The sequence below is a fragment of the Centroberyx gerrardi genome, unplaced genomic scaffold (assembly GCF_048128805.1).
Source record: "Centroberyx gerrardi isolate f3 unplaced genomic scaffold, fCenGer3.hap1.cur.20231027 Scaffold_59, whole genome shotgun sequence".
NCBI lineage: Eukaryota > Metazoa > Chordata > Actinopteri > Beryciformes > Berycidae > Centroberyx > Centroberyx gerrardi.
In genome coordinates, this window is record NW_027605193.1 from 200,116 (window position 1) to 217,615 (window position 17,500).

General features: G+C 43.4%; 1 protein-coding gene across 1 annotated transcript in view; it reads right to left on the reverse strand.

The window, feature by feature from the left end:
- The window catches only part of LOC139924265 (guanine nucleotide-binding protein G(olf) subunit alpha-like), a 24,653-nt gene that overhangs the window by 5,115 nt on the left and 2,038 nt on the right, over positions 1-17,500 (reverse strand). Inside the window, exons 4-8 of the mRNA XM_071915268.1 lie at positions 16,728-16,847; positions 9,164-9,261; positions 5,942-5,996; positions 4,258-4,331; positions 658-716 (exon numbers count right to left, since the gene is read on the reverse strand). Of these exons, the coding sequence (XP_071771369.1) occupies positions 658-716; positions 4,258-4,331; positions 5,942-5,996; positions 9,164-9,261; positions 16,728-16,847 (406 nt within the window). The remainder of the gene's footprint in view (positions 1-657; positions 717-4,257; positions 4,332-5,941; positions 5,997-9,163; positions 9,262-16,727; positions 16,848-17,500) is intronic.

Consider the following 17,500-nt stretch of genomic DNA (forward strand, 5'->3'; position numbering starts at 1 on the left):
TAGACAGGTTAGACAGTTTAGATAGGTTAGACTGGTTAGAGAGGTAAGACAGGTTAGACAGGTTAGATAGGTTAGACCGGTTAGAGAGGTAAGACAGGTTAGACAGGTTAGATAGGTTAGACCGGTTAGAGAGGTTAGACAGGTTAGACAGTTTAGATAGGTAGGACAGGTTAGACAGGTTAGACAGGTTAGATAGGTAAGACAGGTTAGACAGGTTAGATAGGTTAGACCGGTTAGAGAGGTTAGACAGGTTAGACAGTTTAGATAGGTAGGACAGGTTAGACAGGTTAGACAGGTTAGATAGGTAAGACAGGTTAGAGAGGTTAGAGAGGTAGTTAGTTAATGCTGTAACTAGACAGACAGTCAGACAATCAGACAGACAGACAGACAGTCAGACAATCAGACAGACAGACAGACAGACAATCAAACAGAAAGACAGACAGACAGACAGACAGACAGGTAGGTAGTTGGTGATGTTATAAATATTGCTAGCTGCTATGAAAATGACAGCCATATGATGGTAACCATGGTAACATCTAACTGAATCAGTCCATGAGGCAGGTAGAGCTGATTCATCCTCAAACAGATTTATATATATTCCTCTATATAAATATAAACTACATCACACTGTTACTGTATTAAACAGCTTGTTCTCACCATTGAAGCATTGAATCCACTTCCTCCTCTCATCCCTCTGTCCTCCTACATCAAACATACTGAGAGAGAGAGAGAGAGAGAGAGAGAGAGAGAGAGAAAGAGAGAGAGAGAGAGAGAGAGAGAGAGAGAAGAGAGAGAGAGAGAGAGAGAGAGAGAGAGAGAGAGAGAGAGAGAGAGACAATTTAATGGAACAGCTTAAAAATATTGAATCAAGCATAACAGACAAACCAAATCAGCCGGACGACCCCATCACTTTATCTGAGCTCAATGACGAGATTAAAACCCTCAAAACTAGAAAAGCTGTCTGGACCAGACAGCATCAATAATGAAATGTTGAGATACAGCTGCCCTCTCCCAAGAACAGCAATACTCAAACTATTTAATATAGTTCTAACGTTGAATACCCAAAGGTAAAAATGTAGCACACACACAGATCTTCAGGACAAAGTTGACTAATCTCAATTTCACCAATTTATTCTGGCCATGTCAACAAACATGTTAACGTTTCGGCCTAGTGGCCTTCATCAGAGCATCAATATATAATATAGTCTTCAAAACTGGGTTCTTCCCACAGATCTGGAATGAAGGCCTGATTACACCTATATATAAAAATGGTGATAAATTCAATCCCAACAATTACCGAGATATCACTATAACCAGCAACCTTGGAAAACTGTTCTGCAGCATTATGAATATAAAAATAACAAACCTCCTGAATGTAAACAAACTACTAAGTAAAAGTCAAATTGGATTCCTCCCCAAACATCGAACCACAGAGCACATTCACACTCTGCACACACTGATCAGAAAGCATGTTCACCAGACCAGTAAAGGGAAAATCTTTGGCTGTTTTGTGACTTTAAGAAAGTCTCTGACTCAGTCTGGCACAAAGACCTCTTCCTGAACATGTTGGAAGTGGCATCGGAGGTCAAGTTTACAAAATAATTAAAACATATATGAGGGAAATATATGCAGCGTAAAAGTTGACAACAAAAGGACTGGACACTTTAAACAAGCCAGAGGGGTTGTCAGGGGTGAACCTTAAGCCCAACACTATTCAACATTTATATAATGAACTGAAACACTGTTGGAGAACTCCACCTGCAGGGACTCACCCTGGAAGGGAAAGAAATGAAATGTCTCTTTTATGCTGATGATTTACTTCTCCTCTCCCACAGAGGAAGGTTAAGAGAAAGTTTATCCATTCTTGAAAATTACTGCAGAAATATGAATGAATATGAAAAATAAATACAACTTCTCTCTTGATGGGAAACCTCTTGACCACAGCAGCAGATACAGCTGCCTGGACCTCACCATCAGCTCAGACTCTGCTGTTAAAGAGCTGGCTGACAAAGCCCACAGAGTTTTATTACACACTATGCAAATCCTCTATAGATTTAACCCCCCCCACTAGAATTTGGCTTAAAATTTTTGACTCAGTGATCAAACCAATATTGTTATATGGAAGTGAAATCTGGGGACCTCTGTACAGCAAATTAATAATTCATGGGACAAAACACCCACCCACATGGGACACACCTAGAACTCTGTAAAAATATTCTTCAGACCCACAGAAACACCCTGACCTGCAGAGCAGAACCAGGTCCAGATCCTCTTCTTCTTACAATCCAAAAAAGAGCTAGTACATTTTTGTTAAGTGACCCTGACTGCTGCCATCACAGAGCTTTTAGATCCAACCATCAGCACCCAGAGAGAGAGAGAGAGAGAGAGAGAGAGAGAGAGAGAGAGAGAGAGAGAGAGAGAGAGAGAGAGACCCCCTGGAACAGCTAGCCCACAAACAGAGAGACAGAGAGAGAGAGAGAGAGGAGAGAGAGAGAGAGAGAGAGACCCCCTGGAACAGCTAGCCCACAAACAGACAGAGCAGAGAGAGAGAGAGAGAGAGAGAGACAGAGAGAGAGAGAGAGAGAGAGAGAGAGAGAGAGAGAGAGAGAGAGAGAGAGAGAGAGAGAGAGAGAGAGAGAGAGAGAGAGACCCCCTGGAACAGCTAGCCCACAAACACCACCTAAACCCAACCACAAAAACCACACCGGCAACATTCAGACATATTGAAATTCTAAATGCGGCTGTGGCTCAGGAGGTCGAGCGGGTCGTCCACTAATCAGAAGGTCGGGGGTTCGATCCCCGGCTCCTCCGGTCCGCATGTCGAAGTGTCCTTGGGCGAGATACTGAACCCCAAATTGCTCCCGACGGTTGCGTCAGCACCCTGCGTGGCAGCTCGCCGCCATCGGTGTGTGAATGGGTGAATGTAGGCATGTTGTAAAGTGCTTTGAGTGGTCGGTAGACTAGAAAAGCGCTATATAAATGCAGTCCATTTACCATTTAAATCAACAAACATACATTCACTATTGGAAAAATGAAATTAAACAAATAAACAAAACAAAGCTTAAGTGCTATCAAGCATTAAATAAGGATTACAAATATGCAGAATATCTCACTGTAATTAAAGACCCCAAACAAAGGAAATATTAACTATGTACAGACTGAGCGACCAGCAGCTGACCATAGAGACAGGACGCCACAAACAAACATGGCTACCCAGAGAAAGAAGAATCTGCCCAAACTGTGACTCAGAAGACATCGAAAGTGAAGAGCATTTCCTCATATTCTGCTAAAAATATGAGCGTTTAAGAGATGGTTTTTCCAAAATCCAAGAAAAAACATTTTAATAATCTTGAAAACCAAGAAAAAATGTCTGTTCTCCTTGGAGAAAAGAGAGAAAACCTGGAAGTGACGGCCGATGTGTCGCAGCATGCCATCACCTCCGAAACACCTGAACCCTGAATCCTGCCAAAACCACTTTATACTTTCATCCCTTTTCCTGTTTTTAGACATTATCTTTTTATTGTTATGATCCCATTACTGCCATTACAATTATTTACTGATGTTGTGGTTATTGTTATTGTTGTTATTATAATTGTTATACTGTTTATTCATCATCCTTCCTACTCTCATTATTACTATCAATTATTACTATTGTTCCTGTTTGATGTACCGTTTGTTTTTGTTGTTTGGTTTTCTTTTTGCAATTTAAATGCTTTAGCAACACATACTGTACATGTCATGCTAATAAAGCTCACTGAATTGAATTGAATTGATTTGAGAGAGACAGAGAGAGAGAGAGAGAGAGAGAGAGAGACAGAGAGAGAGAGAGAGAGAGAGACAGAGAGAAAGAGAGAGAGAGATAGAGAGAGAGACAGAGAGAGAGAGAGAGAGAGAGAGACAGAGAGAGAGAGAGAGAGACAGAGAGAGAGAGAGAGAGAGAGAGAGAGACAGACAGAGAGAAAGAGAGAGAGAGAGAGACAGAGAGAGAGAGAAAGAGACAGATGTATGATTACTCATTAAAAAAACACTTATTTAAATATGGTTTTGAATGTGTTTTGTAAATATATTTTAATTTGAGCTGTAGCAGCCAGTCTCCACCAGGTGACAAAGTTTGGGCAGAGTAGTTTTCTTGACAGCCAACAGCCAATCATATGTCTCCATTTTGACCCTGTGACCCCAGTCAGAAACATAACAAATCAGGAAACTAGACAGACGATTGGTCCAGATTGAGCAGGGGGCGGGGCTAACAGCACTTACTGAAAGTTGACCTTGTCAACCTGAAACCTGGTTTCAAAAATCCCTGAAGTCAAAACTCTGCAACGCAACAAATCCTGGAGGAGACAAGGAGAGGAGAGGAGAGGAGACAAGGAGAGGAGAGGAGAGGAGAGGAGAGGAGAGGAGGAGAGGAGAGAGTAGGAGAGGAGAGGAGACAAGGGAGAGGAGAGGAGAGGAGACAAGGAGAGGAGAGGAGAGGAGAGAGTAGGAGAGGAGAGGAGGAGAGGAGAGGAGAGGAGGAGAGGAGAGAGGAGAGGAGAGGAGAGGAGAGGAGAGTAGGAGAGGAGAGGGAGGAGAGGAGAGGTGAGGAGAGGAGGAGAGGAGAGGAGAGGAGGAGAGGAGAGGTGAGGAGAGGAGGAGAGGAGAGGTGAGGAGAGGAGGAGAGGAGAGGAGACAAGGAGAGGAGAGAGTAGGAGAGGAGAGGAGGAGAGGAGAGGAGAGGAGAGGAGAGGAGGAGAGGAGAGAGTAGGAGAGGAGAGGAGAGGAGAGGAGAGAGTAGGAGAGGAGAGGAGGAGGGGAGAGGAGAGGAGAGGAGAGTAGGAGAGAGGAGAGGAGAGGTGAGGAGAGGAGGAGAGGAGAGGAGGAGAGGAGAGGAGAGGAGGAGAGGTGAGGAGAGGAGGAGAGGAGAGGAGACAAGGAGAGGAGAGGAGAGGAGGAGAGGAGAGGAGAGGAGAGAAGGAGAGGAGAGGAGAGGAGAGGAGAGTAGGAGAGGAGGAGAGGAGAGGTGAGGAGGAGAGGAGAGGAGAGTAGGAGAGGAGGAGAGGAGGAGAGGAGAGGAGAGGAGGAGAGGAGAGGAGAGAGGAGAGGAGAGGAGAGGAGAGAGTAGGAGAGGAGAGGAGGAGAGGAGAGGAGAGGAGAGGAGGAGAGGAGACAAGGAGAGGAGAGGAGAGAGTAGGAGAGGAGAGGAGGAGAGGAGAGGAGAGAGTAGGTGAGGAGAGGAGGAGAGGAGAGGAGAGGAGAGGAGGAGAGGAGAGGAGAGAGTAGGAGAGGAGAGGAGGAGAGGAGAGGAGAGAGTAGGAGAGGAGAGGAGGAGAGGAGAGGAAAGGAGACAAGGAAATGAGAGTAGAGGAGAGGAGACAAGGAGAGGAGAGGAGAGCAGAGGAGGAGAGGAGACAGGGAGAGGAAAGGAGACAAGGAGAGGAGACAAGGAGATGAGGAGAGGAGAGGAGAGGATAGGAGAGGAGAGGAGAGGAGAGGAGGAGAGGAGAGGAGACAAGGAGAGGAGACAAGGAGAGGACAGGAGATAAGGAGAGGAAAGGAGACAAGGAGAGGACAGGAGGAGAGGAGAGGAGGAGAGGAAGAGAGGAGAGGAGGAGAAGGAAGGAGAGGAGAGGAAGAGAGAGGAGAAGAAACAAATTAGTTAACTTGTTATTCATAATTAGTTCAGGTTAATTAGGTCATGTTAATTAATTCAGGTAAATTAGTTCAGGTTAATTAGTTCATGTTAATTAATTCAGGTAAATTAGTTCAGGTTAATTAGTTCATGTTAATTAACTCAGGTAAATTAGTTCAGGTTAATTAGTTCATGTTAATTAACTCAGGTAAATTAGTTCAGGTTAATTAATTCATGTTAATTCATTCAGGTAAATTAGTTCAGGTTAATTAGTTCAGGTTAATTCAATAAGGCAAATTAGTTCCAGTTAATTAGGATCTTGGTGATAATTACCTGGTCAGTAGGCGTATAGTCGCTCCGTCTGACTGGATCCAACCGGTCCAGGAAGCTACACACACAGCAACAGCATACATCAGACAGATACTCTATATTCTTCTTCAATAATCACCTGTGTGTGTGTTTGTTTCAGCTTTACGACCCAAAACAGGTTCCTCATCTCTTTTAGTGCTGAGCACCGTGAGGCTGGACCTGTTCTGGACCTGTTCTGGACCTGTTCTGGACCTGTTCTTAAGTTGAAACAATTTCAGCTTTGTCTGAAGCACCGCTCATCTATGTCACTTCAGAGTTCTACCAACCAATGAGGATGAAGCAGGGACGGAACCAAGAGCCGGCATCCTGCCGTTATACGTTAGCTAGGCTGAAGGTTCTAGATATTCTGAAGGTTCTAGATCTTCTGAAGGTTCTAGAGCTTCTGAAGGTTCTAGAGGTTCTGGAGGTTTTAGAGGTTCTGGGTGTTGTGAAGGTTCTAGAGCTTCTAGAGTTCTAAAGGTTCTGAAACTACATTTGTTTTCTCATCCATGTGTTAGGTGGAAAATCTCAGACTGCATCTCACCGCTGCATTCTGATTGGTCCATTTGGGAACTGCAGTTACAGCTCAAAACAAGGAGACATGTTTGTTACTGATTGGCCCAGACAGGGAAAACATGTTTACTGTTGCCTTGTTAGTTAAAGGAATCCAACTAACATTTTAATTATTAGCTGTTAATGATGTACTGGCTCCATTCAGTAGTTTGTTGTGTTTTTCTTCTTGGTGGATAACCGACCAATCGTAGACGAGGTGACGTCACCTCCAGATATTTCCAGCAGCTACAATAGAGTTTGATATGAGAAAATGTTTCAGGATATAAAACATCAGCGGTTTTGGTGTCAGTCCCTCAGAATCAAAGAGCGAGGGCTTCTTTCTAGAGTCGATTTCTCCATCACAGGAGCAGGAGAGAGACCAGAATGATATCAGTCTTCTAATCAATCCTGAAGCTAATGTTGCTGTGTGGAGATTTCATTGAGACATAATGATATAAACCAATATCCAGCTGTGTTGCTGTTTTCTCCTCTTTTCAACCCGGACCGACTCGAAGCTCCTCCCACTCCTCCCACACAGCAGCTTTTCATTTTTTTAAAACTAGCTTGGCTCCTCCTTCGCTGTTTAAAAGCGGCGCTCTCCCCCTCACATTCCTGAAAAAAAATCTCCTAATGGCGGAATCGATGAAGCGAGCGAGTAAACTTGTTTAAACTAGTAAACTGTTAAACTAGTGAACTTGTTAAACTAGTAAACTGTTAAACTAGTGAACTTGTGCAACTTGTTAAACCGGTAAATGTGTTAAACTTGTTATACCAATACACTTGTTAAACTTGTTAAACTTGTTAAACCGGTAAACTTGTTAAACTTGTTAAACCTGTAAACTTGTTAAACTAGTAAACTTGTTAAACTTGTTATACCAGTACACTTGTTAAACTTGTTAAACTTGTTAAACCTGTAAACTTGTTAAACTAGTAAACTTGTTAAACTTGTTAAACCTGTAAACTTGTTAAACTAGTAAACTTGTTAAACTTGTTATACCAGTACACTTGTTAAACTTGTTAAACCTGTAAACTTGTTAAACTTGTTATACCAGTACACTTGTTAAACTTGTTAAACTTGTTAAACCGGTAAACGTGTTAAACTTGTTAAACCAGTAAACTTGCTCTCCTCCTCTTCACTTGTCTTTGTGGGTCATGTGACCTCCAGCGGGAGAAAGATCTGTCAAAGTGAGACTGGTAACCTGTGACACATTCTCTGTAGGTACGGTTAGCTTAGCTGTTAGCTGACACTCTCTGTGTCTCTGGTTGCTCTGTCTGGTGCTAATGCTAATGCTTTAGCATGCAGTCTGTTTAGCGACCATAGGAGACTAGTGTTATCCTAACGGCGCTGGCAGTTCAAGTCTTCTTGGTGATTTGTTCACCAGAATCTCAATATGAATCCAACTTCAAAGATTTTCATGTTTTTGAGTTTTTTCTTCAGGTTGAGCTCGGTCTTCCTAACCTCCAGACAGCCTCCTGTTTGTTTTACACTTTTAACTTTTAACTACTTGTCTATTTTATATGTTGAGAGAAACACTATAATAGTAATTTTCTAACTGGTATGTTTGTGTTTATTTGTTAAGAAAAAAATGTACAAAAGTATACTTTTATTTAATATTATTTGTAGTATTACTTGAGAAAAAGTAAAAGGTTAGTCACACCAGTAACTACCAACCAAGATGAAAACTGCAGCATCGTATTTACAGAAGAAGAAGATCTGTCTTCCCACGAGACTTTGAATGCAACTTGTTTTGTTTGCACAGGAAGCGAGTCTGGTCTTGATTCATAACGGACTTCACTAATGATGAAGATTTAGTTTTCAGAAGTTATGAATCTACAGGCCACAGAATAAAAACCAAAACCAACTCTGGATTACTACAAGGTTTATCTTCATACTTTGGATAATGCTAGTCGCCTACAGTGACTCAACAGACTGCATGCTAAAGCATTAGCATGCTAACGCTTTAGATGTAGATTCTACTCTATGGACTAAATCTCCATTAATTTCTACACTTAACATGAACAGATTGACTGGAGGCTGTTTCTGTTCCCATGGCGCGCTGTGACATCACCAGCCCCTTCAGCCAATCACCTTCATCTGCTGCTCCCCTCGGTCCCGCCCCCTCGGGCCGTGATAGGGCCATCGGGGTTAGCGGAGCGTTCTGATTGGTCCGTTGGGACTCAGACTGTCAGTCCCTCTGAGTAACGAACTGGAAGACTGAAGATAAAGGATAGTGTCTGTGTGTGTGTGGTGTGTGTGCGTGTGTGTGTGTGTGTGTGTGTGGTGTGTGTGTCTGTGTCTGTGTGTATGTGGTGTGTCTGTGTGTGTGTAGTGTGTATGTGTGTGTGTGGGGGGGGGGATGTCTGTGTGTCTGTGTGTGTGTCTGTGCCTGTGTGTCTGTGTGTGTGTCTGTGTGTGTGTGTGTGTGTATGTGTGTGTGTGTGTGTGTGTGTGTGTGGTGTGTGTGTCTGTGTCTGTGTGTATGTGGTGTGTGTGTGTGTGGGGGGGGATGTCTGTGTGTCTGTGTGTGTGTGTATGTGTGTGTGTGTGTGTGTGTGTGTATGTGTGTGTGTGTGTCTGTGTGTGTGTGTATGTGTGTGTGTGTGGGGGGGGGATGTCTGTGTGTGTGTGTGTGTGTGTGTGTGTGTGTGTCTCACTATTTAGCGCAGTCGATGAGTTGGTATTCGTTGGCTCGTTCGAAACAAGCCTTCACTCCGTCATCCTCCCACAGCTTCTGAGCATGCTCAAAAAACTCCTGGAGACAGAGAGAGAGAGACAGAGAGAGAGAGAGAGAGAGAGAGACAGAGAGAGAGAGAGAGAGAGAGACACAGAGAGAGACAGAGAGAGAGAGAGAGACACAGAGAGAGACAGAGAGAGAGAGAGAGAGAGAGAGACAGAGACAGAGAGAGAGAGAGACAGAGAGAGAGAGACACAGAGAGAGACAGAGAGAGAGAGAGAGAGACAGAGAGAGACAGAGAGAGAGAGAGAGAGAGAGAGACAGAGAGACAGAGACAGAGAGACAGAGAGACAGAGAGAGAGACAGAGAGAGACAGAGAGAGACAGAGAGAGAGAGAGAGAGACCTTTAACCAGCCCTTTATTGACACAAACTTTTCCAGTTAGAGATCAAAAACAAGACATTTCGAAGAGTAAAAAAATAGTAAAAGTGAATCCCACATACATAAACACAAGCCCCTCCTATACACACAAGGTTTTACAAAACATTGTACCATTAAACCTGAAAAAAAAGAAAAAAAAGAAAAACAGTATTACTTAGTTACTTGATCAGCTTTTACATTCCATCAAAAAGACAAGAGTAGTGATTGTTGGACTAAACTGCACAGAACATTTACCGAACCCAGTTTTCCACAAATTCCTCCAGGTTTGAAGCCATTCTATAAAACGGTTTTGAGACGAGCTGCCGCAAGTCCTCTGACCACGAGTTCAGGATCAGCAGGCCCCGCCCCTTTTATCTGGTTTCTCCTTGTAAACCAGATACTCATTTAGCTTGACCTAACAGGAAGTTAAGAAGACTAACCCGTCTGCGTTGGGAAGCACAAAAATAAAAACTATTTCACCGAACACTGCTGCAATAAAGAAAAGACTCACTAACCACCTGTCTGTCTGTAGCCACCTGTCTGTCTGTAGCCACCTGTCTGTAGCCACCTGTCTGTCTGTAGCCACCTGTCTGTAGCCACCTGTCTGTCTGTAGCCACCTGTCTGGAGATCTGCATTGCGATTCTCTATGGGAGGCTGTACAGAGACTCCAGTCTGGTGCAAACACCCCGACCGCCTCGATCCGGCAAACCAGCTAAAGAAAGTCTGTTCAGAACCTCGACACTGACGCTGTAAAGAACCTTTTTAGAAACATCTGAGAAGTTCTGTAGCTCTGGTGTTCGAAAGGAAAGAAGTGCTGCATCCTTCTCTCCCTGCTCCTCTGCTGCAGCAGAGACGGTCAGCTGTGGAGTCCAGCTGTCTGTCTGTCTGATCAACAGACTCCGCCCCTCTGGCTGTCTGTCTGTCTGATCAACAGACTCCGCCCCTCTGGCTGTCTGTCTGTCTGATCAACAGACTCCGCCCCTCTGGCTGTCTGTCTGTCTGATCAACAGACTCCGCCCCTCTGACTGTCTGTCTGTCTGATCAGCAGACTCCGCCCCTCTGGCTGTCTGTCTGTCTGATCAGCAGACTCCGCCCCTCTGGCTGTCTGTCTGTCTGATCAGCAGACTCCGCCCCTCTGACTGTCTGTCTGTCTGATCAGCAGACTCCGCCCCTCTGACTGTCTGTCTGTCTGATCAGCAGACTCCGCCCCTCTGGCTGTCTGTCTGTCTGATCAACAGACTCCACCCCTCTGACTGTCTGTCTGTCTGATCAACAGACTCCGCCCCTCTGGCCTCCCTGAAGTTGCCCGGAAGTGAACGCACCACCTCATCTAGCAGTCTCTGCAGAAGACAGATTGATTTAAAACCAGTCTCTTCACTTTAGATGGTGGCAGTCTTCCACTGACCCTCCGATCTTAGATTTGCCAGTTTAGTGAGTCCAGCTCCTATGAAGACTCTCTGAACACTGGCATTGTATGCAGGGGTTGTAGAACAGAGGTTCCTCCCCAACGTGACCATACAGGTTTGAGCAGTCCCTCTTAGCCTTTAAAACTGTAGTCCACGCACATAGATCGGATCGGTCTATTCCATCCACCTTGAGAGGAAAAAGGTGCTTATCATAGCTCATGTTCCGTACTTTATGTAAGAGCAGTTTGTAAGCGAAACCCTGCGATGCGATCAGTCCTTGACCTCCAGTTGGTAAATACAGGACAGCAGGTCTGGTCCAATGATGTCCTGCCCAGAAGAAACTAACCAGCCTCTTCTGGATCTCCTTCACTAACCCTCTGGTGGCTCTAAAACAGTGAACCGGTGCCAGAGCATTGAGGCAGTCAAGTTATTCACAACCAGAACCCTCCTCCTGTAAGACGACTGGGGCAGGACCCAAGTCCATCGAGACAATCAGGCATTTACTTTCTCTAGAAGTCCCAACCAATTTTCCCTCTGGAAGTCGTTACTTCCTAGGAAAACACCTAAACACTTAATGCCCTCCCTAGTCCATTCCAAACCTGCTGGTAGTTTAGGTAGTTCTTTCTTTGTCCACTGCCCTACAGCAAAACCCTCACATTTGGCCCAATTGACCTTAGCAGATGATGCCTTTTCGTATAATGCCAGGTCTCAAACCTTCCTGAGCTTAGTAAGGAGAGGCTCTATGGCCAGAGTATAGAGCATCCCAGATAAAGGGCAACTTTGCCTGATCCCTCTATGAACTGTAACTGGACGGCTAAGTCCGCCCCCACCTAACCCTAAACAAATAATTATGATCAACTCTATCAAAAGCTTTTTATTGATCAATAGATAAAAGACCCACATCCAGTTCTTGTAGTTTTGACAAATCAATGACATCACGGATTAAAAACAAATTGTCCATTATTGTACGTCCAGGTACATAATATGTTTGACCACAGTGCACAATAGTATCCAAACACTCTTTAAGTCTATTTGAAAGACATTTGGCTATGATCTTGTAGTCCGTGCAAAGTAGTGAGAGTGGAGATACGACCTCCTTTGTTTTCTCTTGGAGAAAATATATCTGGAAAATATTTTCAGTTTTACATCATTCAAGATGTGATTAACACTGTAGAGCTACTGACTGTAAATATGTATGACTCTGTAAATGACATATGATATATATCACCATTATTATTATTTAATTTATTTCTTTATTTTTATTTCTTTATTTTTTTTACCATTTTGTTACTATGACTTGCTATTTTATTAATCTATAATATTGCATCTTAAATTTCCTTCTCTATGTTTCTGTAATGTGTAACATGACACACTGTGTGACTCTGTAGAGTCCAGACTGCTTTGGCAACACTGTTCCTAACAGTCTGCTAATGAAGCTGAACTGAATTGAATTGACAGAGAGAGAGAGAGAGAGAGAGAGAGTCAACTGTAGATGGCAGTGTGTTGTATTTTTCCGTATTTCCATTTATAATTTATCGTCCAAATTGTCCATCCAGTTTAATGTGACCAAATGATTCTCAAACTGAGTCTACACACATTTTAAAAGTTTGACTTTGGCTCAATAAAAATGAGACGACACCGTCTCTACTGTGGAAACATCATGACATCACATTACTACAACAGATAAGCCGGAGTAAAATATGAGTTTCATAGGAGCTCTGCCTTTTATCTTATTGTTATAACCCTCAAATTATTATTTTCAACCACAGCACTGGATAAAACAGACAAGCTTTAGTCAATTATGGCTACAAACTAGAAATGTTCGATATAATACTCACTAGCTAACATGTTAGCTAAAAAGATTTCTGAAAGTCTACACACTGAAAACATATAAGGAAAAACCGATTTCAAGTGAAGGATGGGTGTAAATTATGATGTTAATTATTATGTATGTAAATTATTATTAAATTGTTATTTATTTTATAGGTGGTGATATATTTCCATTCATGTAGCAAATATGGATGCCAGTTGGCTATAAAGCTATAACTGAAGTGCTGTTAGATTGGATCTATGACTGATAAAGTGATGATGTCACTGCAGACTGAGGCTTACTTTCGTTTCATGCGTCTCTGATCCGGAGAGTATCCAGATCTGATTAATCCACATCCCGTTCACACCGGGCTACACCGCGTCTCTCCCTGCTCTCTCTCTGATGTCTCTCAGTCTCTCTGGTTTTCTGACTCAGAGCCACTCAGTCGGTTTCTCTGTCACCAAGCTGAGACTTCAGTCCGGAGGACGGAGCTCCAGCGGCTCCGACCGGCCTCAACCTGCATGTCTTCATATATATTTTTAGGGTTGGTTTTATAAAGGAGCCGGTGGCGCTCACCGCTGTGACATGTTGCTCGATAAAGTTTATTTCGCTGGTGAAGCCCGAACTGAGGCCAAATTTCTGTTTTCTGTCTTTGTCATTTTCTCACACAGAGAATGGAATGACAAGCACGTTCACTGCATCAGGATTCATTAATATATAATATAATATAATAATAATAATATAAGGCCGTTGCTGAGAGACGTTCAGTTTGGGAGGAGTTGATGACGTATGCGGCTTGACCAGACCGATGCATTTACACTTCTCTAACTTGAGGATCCAACGTGTCTCAGACCTTTGAGCAACTGGACACCAAACGGTCTCCAGAGCGTCGGGTTACAGTTTCACTTTACAGCTGAATCAGCTCAGGACTCATGAAGTGGCTCAGTGTAAATACGGACTTAGACTTAAAAAGACCAACTCTAACACTGGAACAATACTTGGGTAATTGGTCATATATAATAATTGATCATATATAATAATTGATCTTATATACTAGGGGCGTTTAGAGAAGGAGGAGAAAGGAGAGTAGGAGAGGAGACAGAGGAAGAGGTTGTTTTGTCTCTTTTTAGTCTTCAGAGACGGGAGATGTTTGGATAATTAGGCCTCAGGTGAGACACACACACACACACACACACACACACACAGATGTAAGCATCCTCCGGTGTGTAGTCATTCCCATGCTAACTCATTACATCATGTCATTAGCATCATTAAAACAAACAAGCTCTTAACGAACTCTCCTGGTGCCTTAAAGGGGCAGTTCACCTGTTTCTGTCTGTTTACACTTAAAGGGGCAGTTCACCTGTTTCTGTCTGTTTACACTTAAAGGGGCAGTTCACCTGTTTCTCTGTGCGTTCACACTTAAAGGGGCAGTTCACCTGTTTCTGTATGTTTACACTTAAAGGGGCAGTTCACCTGTTTCTCTGTGTGTTCACACTTAAAGGGGCAGTTCACCTGTTTCTGTCTGTTTACACTTAAAGGGGCAGTTCACCTGTTTCTCTGTGTGTTCAGACAATGGAGGCTGCAGTTTGTCTTTGGCTGAATTTCAGCTGAGCTAGCACAATCCACCCAAACTGGTTTCTGTCTCTACAGACGAGGCCTGAAGTTATCAAGCGTCTCAGAGTAGGAAATTGATCCTACCTGCCCCAAAATTCTTCACATTTGGTCGTATTCTTACACATAGGAGTAAGAGCAAGTTAACATGACATAAAGACCTGACATGAAAGTATTCTTATCTCAGGATGTGTTTAGAGAGCCAAAGAGGTTTCCTAACCTGTTAGAACCTGTCAAGCAGCACATTTAGGGAAACAAACACTCCTGACATAACGTCAGTTTACTCAACAGATATCAGTCAGACTGGGACGGTGTTCATGGTGTGATGGACTGTGTGTGAAACATCTCTTGCTCTCTGCTGATGGACTGTGTGTGAAACATCTCCTGCTCTCTGCTGATGGACTGTGTGAAACATCTCCTGCTCTCTGCTGATGGACTGTGTGAAACATCTCCTGCTCTCTGCTGATGGACTGTGTGTGAAACATCTCCTGCTCTCTGCTGATGGACTGTGTGAAACATCTCCTGCTCTCTGCTGATGGACTGTGTGAAACATCTCCTGCTCTCTGCTGATGGACTGTGTGTGAAACATCTCCTGCTCTCTGCTGATGGACTGTGTGAAACATCTCCTGCTCTCTGCTGATGGACTGTGTGAAACATCTCCTGCTCTCTGCTGATGGACTGTGTGTGAAACATCTCCTGCTCTCTGCTGATGGACTGTGTGTGAAACATCTCCTGCTCTCTGCTGACTGCCTCTCAGCAGAGGAACCTGTCAGACTTATGGCTCCTCATGTCATACGACCAAAGAGTTTCAGAAACAAGCTGTTGGTGTGATTGACTGCACCCATATCAAAATCACTGCATCAGTCGTAAGCGTTACCATAGCAACAACACCCAGGTGGATTTTAATGCTGATTATATGATTCTTGATCTTGCCAGCTGGCCTGGATCACATGACTGTAGATTAGAGTGAGCTCAACATGCTGTTTAGCTATAATAGGCTATATAGTGTACTTCATTAGCATAATTTTAATATAAAAGTATACTTCAATAGTTTCACAATAGAGTTCAGAGGTTCAGTTCTGGTTTGACGCAGACTCTCCACCAGACTCTCAGGGAATTTAACTTTAGCGACAACAGGAGTCTGATCAGAAAAACCTGATGGTCCTCGGCTACAAATATTTCAACCTGGTTGGTGCTCAATCCTGTTTTTGACGTTGGCTGCATTACTGAAAAATGTTAAATATTCCAGATGAATCACTTAATATACAGACTTCCAGCTGTTAAGGAAAGACAGAAAGAAGGTGGGAGACAGGACTTTGACAAAGCAGATTCTGCCAATATATAAAGAACGAGTCTCGTCAACCAACTGTCTTACAACACTTAATGACCTGTATGAGGATGGGGTCTTCTCATCCTTTGCATCCCTGTCAGTTATAACTTGCCCAGCAGACATCTCTTTCGTTTTTTCCAAATAAGACACTTTGTCCCAAAAAAAATTCCCCATTTCCCCAACCGCCTCCCTGAATCGAAAATTGACCAGTTTCTCACCCTTGACTTTGATCAAAAGCGGCTGATATTTATAATCTACGGCATAATTGACTCCCTAAATCCAGCCCCCACTGCATCCCTCAGACTCCTGGGAGCAGGACTTGGGAGTTGACATCTCAGACAGCCAGTGCAGCGACATCCTAGGCCTGGGAGGGTATGTGGGTTTTTGGTTCCTCTATTACAGACACCTTGTCATGTCCTATAACTGCTAAACTGATTTTGTCATGTCTGCAGAAAATTCAATAAAAAGATAAAAAAATAAAAACGAGTCTCTCTCCCGCCTATTTACAATTATTGGTAAACATAGTGTTTTCTTCATTCCATCATTATAAGTTCCTCCGGTGTTCCACTTGTTCAGACTGAAAGGTTTAATAAATATAAATAAAGAGATTCACTTCAAAACAATTCAGCAGCAGGACTAGTTTTTCATATATTGTCAGAATCTGCTTTGTCGGCGTTCCTTTATGTGCTAGAAATGATTTTCAGACTGTTCCTCCAGACAATGGCAGTGAATGGAGAGAGAAAAAAATACAATTCTCCAGTCTCCTCTACAGGAGCAACAGATCACAGAATCACTGATTTATCATGAGGAAGAGACACAACCCAAGACCCGACCAGAGTCACACAGAGATTTAAACACTCCGCCCCTTTAACGCCTGACTGACAAGACTCCAGAGACTTCATTTAGAGAGAACAATGGCGTGTGTGTGTGTGTGTGTGTGTGTGTGTGTGTGTGTGTGTGTTACCTCTGTGTATTCGAAGTCAGACAGCGGTGCGATGCTCCTGATGTAGTCGACTCTGAACTCGTTGCCAGGGTTACCAAGAGGAACGGGTGGAATCAGTGTGCTCATGGCTGACACGATGGTCTGAAACACACACACACACATACACAAAACAGGCAGCATCATACAGCTAACAGCTGTATTTAGGTATCAGGTATATATTTCACTCTGACTTTCCATTTGGAAAAAAAATCCACGGACACACTCCCAATTTGTAACAAATCAATTATTGCTGCTCAGCTGTAGCTTGTTCCATTATCTCAGACGACCAATCAGCTCGTGTTTGAAAAGATCTAGATGTAGAAGAAGAGATGACTTCCTGGATGAGGTCAGAACAAAGATATTCCTGTTCGATCAAGTCAATAACTTTAAAAGCTCTGTGTGTTCGAATGTCGTCTTCCAGCTCTCCTGAACTCTTCTGGAGGTCGGCGCTCTTGTTGAGAACTTGCTCTCCTGCTGGGTGTAACAGCAGGAGATCTCGGACCAGATCTCAGACCAGATCTCAGACTAGATCACAGACCAGGTCTCAAACAGATCTCAGACCAGATCTCAAAACAAAGCAGAGGAGATGGAGGAAGAGGAAATACTGAAGCCAGAGACACTGGCTCTGGCTTCAGTTTAAACTATCTTGCTACTTGATCCCATCGACTTCCAGCAATTGAGCTAAGCTAACTGTTCCCATTCCTTCAAACATTCCTTTGTCTGATTCTGCATTAGCAGGAAAAACAGCCAAACTC